This window comes from Prosopis cineraria, unplaced genomic scaffold, assembly GCF_029017545.1.
Source record: "Prosopis cineraria cultivar Desert tree isolate PC_DT_omini unplaced genomic scaffold, ASM2901754v1 PC576, whole genome shotgun sequence".
In the NCBI taxonomy this organism is placed as follows: domain Eukaryota; kingdom Viridiplantae; phylum Streptophyta; class Magnoliopsida; order Fabales; family Fabaceae; genus Prosopis; species Prosopis cineraria.
Window position 1 is genome coordinate 1 of NW_026555901.1, and position 9,162 is coordinate 9,162.

At 32.3% G+C, this 9,162-nt stretch overlaps 1 protein-coding gene across 3 annotated transcripts; it reads right to left on the reverse strand.

The window, feature by feature from the left end:
* Positions 1-3,483: 3,483 nt before the first annotated feature.
* LOC129297634 (uncharacterized ATP-dependent helicase C29A10.10c-like) lies at positions 3,484-8,833 on the reverse strand. Of its 3 annotated transcripts, XM_054935976.1 has the most exons (7): positions 8,671-8,687; positions 8,378-8,600; positions 7,708-8,220; positions 5,965-7,377; positions 5,406-5,730; positions 4,977-5,235; positions 3,484-3,849 (listed from the first exon to the last, which is right to left on the reverse strand). In XM_054935976.1, exons 2-7 carry the CDS (start codon positions 8,426-8,428, stop codon positions 3,633-3,635), a joined length of 2,778 nt encoding a protein of 925 aa, XP_054791951.1. In that variant the 5' UTR covers positions 8,429-8,600; positions 8,671-8,687; the 3' UTR covers positions 3,484-3,632. The 3 variants fall into 3 exon arrangements, with proteins under 3 accessions (XP_054791951.1, XP_054791949.1, XP_054791950.1); XM_054935974.1 differs by lacking the exon at positions 8,378-8,600 and having other exon boundaries at positions 8,671-8,833; XM_054935975.1 differs by having other exon boundaries at positions 8,378-8,806.
* Positions 8,834-9,162: the final 329 nt, after the last annotated feature.

A 9,162-nucleotide genomic window follows, 5' to 3' on the forward strand; every position in this document is an offset into this window, starting at 1 on the left:
AAAAATTTAAAATAAGGAAATTTATTTTTAGTATTTTTTACTTTTATTAATATTAATTTTTGCTTTTTGACTTTTAATCCACAATAATTTCAATCCGAACAATAATTTCATGTTGAATCCCAATGGATATATATACACAATAATTTTATGGGATCTAAAAGCATCTTACGGACACGACAATTAAGGTCATTCATCTTGAGTCCCTTCTTTATCGACACCTTAGTTTTCAAAAACTACCATTGGATGAACATTTGGCATTGAAACATATGAACATTGGCCAGATCTTAAAACAAACAATAAACCATCAACATATTCATTTTGTTGATGTAGATAAGTATTGACCATTTGTGTTTGTGAGTTCAGGAAAAAGCTATGGATCAATGCGAATTACCTAGATCTTGAGGCATCTATTTCTGGCTTCTCAATTTAGCCTTTATACTGAGTGACTTAAATGGTGGTTTTAATTCATCAATTAGTTCAAGCTCAAGTAAAGCCTCCTTAATGGCTTGAGACAATTCTTGTCATCACAAGTATAATGAAAGCACCCTCTTTGCTTAGCATCATTTACCAACTTTTTCCAAACAGAGCCACTATGTTTTTAGAGTTTTTGCAATTCCCAATATTCAGAGACAATGCCTACCGAAAAAAAAAAAAAAACTCTAATCAACTCAAGCTTTTGTATTTACAAGCTTGGAAGCAACATGATGAATGTAGAAAGTTTAACTTCATGATTAGTTACAATTTTTCACTCTTGGCTTTCTGCCTCAATCTAGAAGATAAATTGAATTTGAATCGTGTGAGTGATCTAAATTACTCACTCAATGAATGTTTCAAATTTCAACTGTAGTTATTGAATTTTATCAATACTTACAAATTATTAAGATATATTTTCTTAAAAATTTAAAATAATTCTCACAAGCAGAACACTCCTCATATAGGTTGTCCCTTTAAAAATTTGAGTTTAGTATTTTCTAAGTATCTATGATGATTTATGATAGTCATTCAATTACATCAACAATTGTTATCGTTGTTAAGTACTAAGACACTGATTGAGTGAATGGATTTGTACCATTCACTGGACCCAAATTCAGATAACTTCCAAGGTTTGAAAGCCTCAATCCCTCTTAAGATCAAGTTTTTAATTCTTGAACATATATTTGATTTTGGTCCCAATAAGTAACATACCTAGCACGAGTAAGAGCCACATTTGCTCTTTGTCTATTAGAAAGAAACCCCACATTTCCAGACCTATTAGACCTGACAGTGGAGATCATTATGATATCTTCTTCATCACCTTTGAAAGCCATCAATAGAACGAACACTCATAGAGAAGTCACCATCTGAAACCAAGTTGTTTTTCTTCACTTCCTCTTGGATTTCACAGATCTGAGCAGCATGTGGAGATATAACTCTTATGCTGACTTTTCTTCTGCTGCTGAGAAACTCTGTAGCAGAAAAACACATGGGGACATTCGTACATTCAAACAAGTCTTCTCAAGTAGTTACTGTCAATTGTCTGACCAATTGTAGAGTGTTCGTGCGTTAGAGTTACCAACAAAAATCAGATATTGTCCAAGATTAAATAATATAGTTAAATTGGAGCTTCATGGAAGCTCAGAGGCTGAGATGAATAAAATGCCGGGCGTGCATGATTGAGAAATTAAAAACTACGAGTAAGAGAAGGAACAGAGCAGAAGACAGAAAAGTAGAAGAAGAAGGTCTGTAAATAAGCACTAGATTATTTAAAGAGAGCCATATCTTGATGAGTCTTGGCACCTACATGCACTGAAGAGAGCCAAAGGTGGTTCTCAGAGGCTTTTAGTGTCATGCAATCAGATCAGTGGCGGAGCCAAGCCTGATATCGGAGGTGCAAGACAACAAAATTTTAAAATTAACAATTTAAAAAATAATATAATAATTTTAAAAATAATTACATTAGACCAAAAAATAATAACATAAGTAAAATCATACATCTTTTATTGAAAAAATATATATTAATTTTTTTTTGAAAAAAAATGTGTTGAGAATGTTGACATAAAGCTTGGGTTTGAAAGAAAAGAAAATTACTACCAAAAGGATGATATATTAACAGATTTTATTACAAAATAAACAGCTCTCTTGATCATTTTTTTTAATAATATGTTTAATAAGTTTAAATTTTTTGGTTTGAAGTTATGAAATGAGTTAAAATAACACATATTTAAAAAGTTTTTAAATTCAAATATTTATTATCAAATATTTTTTTTCACCAATAATATTTTTTATCAAGTATAAAGGGTTTCAAATTTTAAAACTAAAGGTACAAGATTGTAAATATCATATATCCCCTATGTATTTTTTCATATGAGAGGGGCATTTGTTCCTTTTATATGTACGTGGCTCCACCACTCGATCAGATGCTAAAATAAATCCGCCGTCCGCCCAACCACTGTGGTTTCATTTGAGAGAGGGAGGAGGACGAAAGAAAACTGATGGGGCCACACTTAAAGGTAACGGAGGTTGGCAAAGGTCAAATTGCCATGAGCATAATTTTTTTAAAAATTAAAATATATCAAAAATAAATTTAGAATTTAAATTGCTTCTAAGTTTATAATATAGGATTTAAATTGTCATTTAATCCATATAAAAATGCAATAAAATATTCTTTATTTGCTTTTAATTATTAAAATAAAATATAAATTGAGTTTAATCAAATTTTATGATATGCTATTTATTAATAACAAACTAAATCAATCAATACATATTTTTTTTTAATATAAGACTCAATGCTCACTAATAAAGTTAAAGTAATCATAGGGTAGTAATTTCAAATTTATCTCTCCTTTAAAAAATATAAGATATTTTTAATCGAATTACAATCCCAATGATTAATTTTCTTTTAAGTTAATAATAAGATATTTTACTTAAAATATGAAGTGTTAAGTTGTTTATTTGATAAGAATATTTTTTTAAAAAAAATTATCAACTATGTGTTGAAACTTGAAAAACTAAAACTATTTCATACTTTTGAACGTTTAATCTTTAAAAATGCTTTATAGTTTTTAATGAAAGCTTACATGAATCATTATCTTTATCTTATGGTCTAATCAGCAATCTTAATTTGCGTGGCGGTACAAAATTGTGACAAATAAAACACATTAATTCCACTAAGAGCTATGCGTTTATACACAGACACACATATTACATGGTCTTTGGTTAAAAAAAAAAAAGATATGGTCGTTTTAAGAATAACAAAGAAACTTGACAACTTGAAAGTAATTATATACCGATAGATGATTAAAATGGAAACATATAAATAATATTGCCACAAACTACGCTGCATCTTAATGCCTTGCTTACTTCCACCTGGTGTTGGTTCTAATTGAAGGAGTTATGACTACTTAGGTACGAGATCTAAATTTGAGTCCTTGTGAATGCAAAATGTCTTTAAATGAGAAATCTCTAATTGAGTTCGCTAATACATGAATTGGCTTACTTATATCATCATATAAAATAACTTTTATTCCTTTCATCTCGAGTTGCCATTGGATGAACCTTTGATTTTCAATGATATTAACAACAATTAATGTATTGATCATTTATGTATTGATATTTCTGAGCCAAAAAGTTAAGGATCAATGTGATGAAAGTATCTAGAACTTGCAGCACCTGTTTTTGACTTCTCTATCTAGTCCCTTATTCTGAGTGAATTGAAGCTCAAGCAAGGCATCTTTAATGGCCCGAGCCAAGCTCTGGTCATCATCAGCATCATGAAAGCAATCTCTTCGCTTGGCATCATTTACTAGCTTTGTCCAAACTGAGCCACTTTGTTTAAGAGCTTCTGCATTCCCCAATATCCAAAGACAATGTCTACAAAAGAACAAAAAAAGCACAAGTTCTAATCAACTCAAGATTAGTGAAATTTTTCCACCCTTGATTTTTTTTTTCTTCTGTTGAGGGAGTTTCATTGTTAGATTAATAGGCCTATGCAAAAGAAGATAACTTTCAAGGTGACAAAATTTGTCACTCAAGATGTAGTTTTCAAATGAACAACCTTGTGTTTATGAATGACTTGCCCTGTTATGTCTTATTTGCTCTCAATAAATTATTAAAATGTATTGAAAAGTTTCACATTGATTAACTAAAAAATGAATTAAAAGTATATAATTTTAAGGTAAGTCAAATCAAATTGACTTAGCTAATTTTTAATAGGACTTACTTTAAAATTATTTACCTTTAATCCAATCAATATGGGAAGTGAGACTTTTCAATATATTCTAATATCTTCAGCTGCTACCTTTTTTTTTGGTGTTTTCATCTTTTTAAATTTAATATGGTATGAGAAGGAAAAAAAAAGAATGAAAGAAAGACAAAGATAAAAAAATAATAAGTAACAACTAGAGGAATATTAGAATATATTGAAAAGTCCCATATTGATTAACTAAAGAATGAATTGAAGGTATATATAATTTTAGGTAGTGTTTGGTTTGGATTGATGGACTTGGATTTGAATTTGAAATCTTGCATTTTAAATCTCACATTTGAAATTTACATGTATTTAAAATTTTTTATTTGAATAGTTTAAAAATTTTTAAATAAAAAATAGAGATGAACTAAGATTTAAAACAAAAATCACAAATTAAAAATAACGAGTTTATTTATATTATTTAATAGGCAAGAGATGAAAAAAGATACAAGAGTTATATAAACATTAATTGTAAAAACGAGAAAGAGAATAATATATTTGAAATGATTGAAATTTTAAATGACTAAGAAATAGAAGGAATTCAAAATTTCATAATTTGAAATAGATTTGAATTTGAAGCAAAATTCAAGTTTATAAACTTTTGTGTTTCCAAATGAGGGATTTAGTTCAAATCAAATTCCAAATCTTCATTGATCCAAACACTCACATTAAGATAAGTTCTATCAAATTGGCTTAAGCTCTTTACAAACCTAGTGTATTCCTAATTTGACAATAATTTGATACAACATACCTAGCACGAGTTAGAGCCACGTTTGCTCTTTGTCTATTAGAAAGGAACCCCACATTTCCAGACTCATTAGACCTGACAGTGGAGATTATTATGATATCTTCTTCACCACCTTGAAAGCCATCAACAGAACAAACTCTCACAGAGAAATCAGCATCTAAAACCAAATTGCACTGCTTAACTTTCTCTTGGATTTCATAGACTTGAGCTTTATATGGAGATATCACTCCTATACTGATTTTCCTTCTGTTTTTGAGAAACACTGTTGCCAAAAAAAAAAAACACAAGAGGCTAGTCATATATAATATATTCAAACTCTTTCTCTCAACTAGATAGTGCCAAACCAATTAGTAAGTATCAATAGATAGAGTTAACAATAAATGAAACAAGGAGACAACACAAACATAAAATGTTCCTTAGCAAGAAAGGAACCTATTTGAAGGCATTTTATAATCTCTGATATAGCAGCAATTTCTGCCACATTCTTCCAGCTGTGTCCAAGACCCAATTGCTCTTTGCCCTTGGCTATGTTTATGAAAGAATAGGAGCCATACATTCTTCCTTCAAGAAAACGTTTACTATAGCTTGAAACTCTGACATTCATGCCATCAACAAGTAGCCCGTCATAGAATTCCTTGTTGGGGAAAAAGCTTATAGATGGATGCATTCTATACTGGACTTTAAGGGGATGCTTCTCAAATCCTAACAATATCAGCCTCTCAAACATGCTTCTTCCAAATCCAGCTTCATCAGAAATCTAAAATTTGATAGTCACATACATGCATATTAATTAGAAAGTGATCTTTGGTGATCTCCACCAACACAAAATGCAAATGTCAAAAACTAATCAATTCAAAAGCTTAAGCTAAATATTAAATTCAAACCACTTTTTCATATAAGCACGGGTACCTCATCCATAAACAATTTGAATGTGAATAACCATGAACATTTCATCATAACCTCTGACAAAACATAATGACAACTCTATTACCTTACTCTTAACCATTGCAGGAAGTTGCTTCTCATCACCAATGAGAATAGCATGTCTTGAACCTGGAAGTTGTAGAGGTATGGTTGATTCACACTCTTTGAGTTGAGTTGCTTCATCAATAACTACAAAGGGCACGGGTGTCATTCCTTCAGTGAACAATTTGGAGGAACCTGATGCCGTGCAAAAAATTAGACATGCCTTCTTCAAGCAAAAGTCTATTATTTCATGACGGTTTTTAAGTTGTGGAAGAGAAATTGACCAAGAAAGTGATCTAAGAATCCTAAGGCACTCATCTCTTTTCAAGCTTAGCCTTCCAAAGCTAAAGGTAACATCTTTTATTGGCATATGTGTTTCTGTAGGCATAAGCCGAGGTTGGATGGGCTCAAGAAATATTTCAATTATCTCAGCGCAGCAGGAAAATAAACACCATCTCTTCTTTTTCTCATTTGGAAGTTCTGGTTGAATGAAATTACTTCTTCTTCCCTCTACATTATTTACGGGAACTTCCATGAACTCGTTTCGATGCAAACAACTTTGCAAGTTTTGTAGCAAATCAAGAGCTTTACACATGTTCTCTGCCACCACGAATGGGACAAGGGAAGTTGGCAACTGTGAACATAATGTCTTCATGCAGGACTTGAGATTCTCACCGATGAATCTGAATCTCCTCTTTATAAACTGAACTTCATCTTTATAAGACAGGTATTGATTATTAATAGGACCGTACCTCACCTTCACAAATTCCTCCATGGTCATATGATCATCTTTATCCTCAAGCTGCTTGTATGAGATATATGCTTTCTCTACACTGTTGTAATGAAGCTTAGTAAATTCTTCTAATGACATGAGATCAGTAACCTCCTCATACTTCCCATCATGCTTAGATAAAAGGTACTGCTCATGAGGGTTCTCAAGAAAACTGATCATTGATTCCAAGTTGTGCTTCCAACCGGTCAGTGGATCGAGACACTGCTCGAGCTTATCAACACGATAATCAAGAAAGATATCAAGAAGGCCCCAGTAATCATCAACTTTCATTCGAGAATTATTCCCAAAAAGCACTATGTCACCAAGCCCATAGGTATCAAATTGAAGTTGATCTTTAACTAAACTTCGCAAGCGAGCTGCCACTTCCAAAGTAGCAGCATTGGTGGGAGCACATGTTAATGTTCTGGTTTTTAGTTTGAGCAATGCAAAGAGCATGGATGCAACTGTCTTAGTTTTGCCAGTCCCAGGAGGGCCCCAGATAAGTTTTACAGTGTGATTGTGATGGCATTTCATCATTGCAACACTACTTAACACAGCATCTTCCTGGCATTCATTCAGATTTTGAGATCTGATTATGCTTGTTATGCTAGAAATGTCTGTGTTAGGGTGCTCTACTAAAGGGCAAATGTGATTGCTCTTTCCAATCTGTAAAATAAGGCATAATAAAATCTTCAACAAGGATTCTTTATTACTATCTGTAGAGTTCGCTATAATAATGAACATAATTTCAACCTTATTAGAACATCAAGTAGCATAATGAAGCATATTAATTAAATAACATTTGATATTGGTTATATCTAGTACAAAAGGATTTTTACATCTTACATGAGTATAGGAAATATGAAAATATTATGTTATGTGCTGTATGTGTCTCAGTTATCATATACTGATATATTTCCTATATATTATATTCACATGAATCCAAATACCTGCAACAATAGGGTTCTCACATATCAAATACCACCTGATTCTTACCAATTTTTCAGATTGAAGAATTTTTCCAATAACACTCAAGTGTGCACCTTCTAGTTGTGAGTTCAAGGCCTTCCAAATACGAATGTTGGTTGTCAAGTTGATGAGATAGGTGGCATACAGCATTTGTGCATTGTTGCTTCTCATATCCGGTTCAGTCTCTATGCTCTTTGACGAGAGTATTGTGATCTGACCCTCTTTTGACCCTTGAACATAAGCAATATGATAAAATCTTTCGGGTTTGTTCAAGTCTATAATGCCTTTTGGTCTCCCATCTGTGAGGGCGATAAGATCCCCAAATGCAGGTTCATACCTTCCATCATGAAGCTTATCAATTGTCAATTGATAGAGCAAGCCCTCACTCATCCTCTTATACGTCAGGATTTCACATGAAGGGGCTTGAGAAATGCCCTTCAAGCTGGAACACAGATCACTGTGTGTTTCCTCAATCAGTGAAGGAATAAAGGATTTCATGTATTCTGTTGCTGACAAAAACGTTAATGGGATGTTTGGCACCTGAGAACATGAAAGAAAGAAAGATCATGAAACAAATGAAAGATGGAAGCCGTATATATATATATATTTTTGGCCCAGAAGCTGAAATTCATTCCTAGAAGTAACAAGTACAGTAACAAAATATCCCATAAACAGCCAAAAGAAACAGAGAAAGCACCCAGGGTAAAACAGAATCCTGGCAACAGTGACAGTAAAAATAGCCAGCCATTCAGTGAATCAGCAGCATAGCCAGCCATTCCAGCTTCCACAGCATCAGATGTGAGAAGGAGAGAAAGCCATATATGAAGAACATGAAAGTTCAGTTTCATGTCCTGCTTGTACTTTAATTTAACAAGAAGATCATGGAACATTTCATGATCTTCTTGTTAAATGAATCTTCACTGCCACTCACACATGAGGACAACATTTCAGTTTCCACAGAAAATGAAAGAGAAGAAAGAACAGAACAACCTTGTATTTGTAAAGATTTTCGTTGAAAGCATCGCCAAAAGTCCAAGAGAACACAACATCTACCAAGCTGGTACTTCCCTTTCCCTTTCCCTTTCCCTTTCCCTTTCCCTTTCCCTTTCCGTTGCAAGTCCTCTCCATTTTGAACACTGTTAGTTGCTTGGTTCTAAAGGAAAGAGGAGATGAAGGAGAAGAAAGATTTTTGGTATATGAAGAGTTTGAGATGACCAAGATGAAATATGCGAAGATACTGACAAGTCAATGATTGGCACAAGGTAGAAGCAATAATAACTACTTCATAGTTACTTTCTGCCTTAAGATACTCCTTTTATCTTATTTATAAAATAAAAAAAATTAACTTTTTTATTATTATAAAAAAGAAGATTAACTTTGAAAACTTCATAAATTTTAGAACATAATTAATAAAGTTTAAGATTTTTCTTGATTCCAATAAAATATGTTGAAAATAATTTATAAATAAGATTAGATGGACTA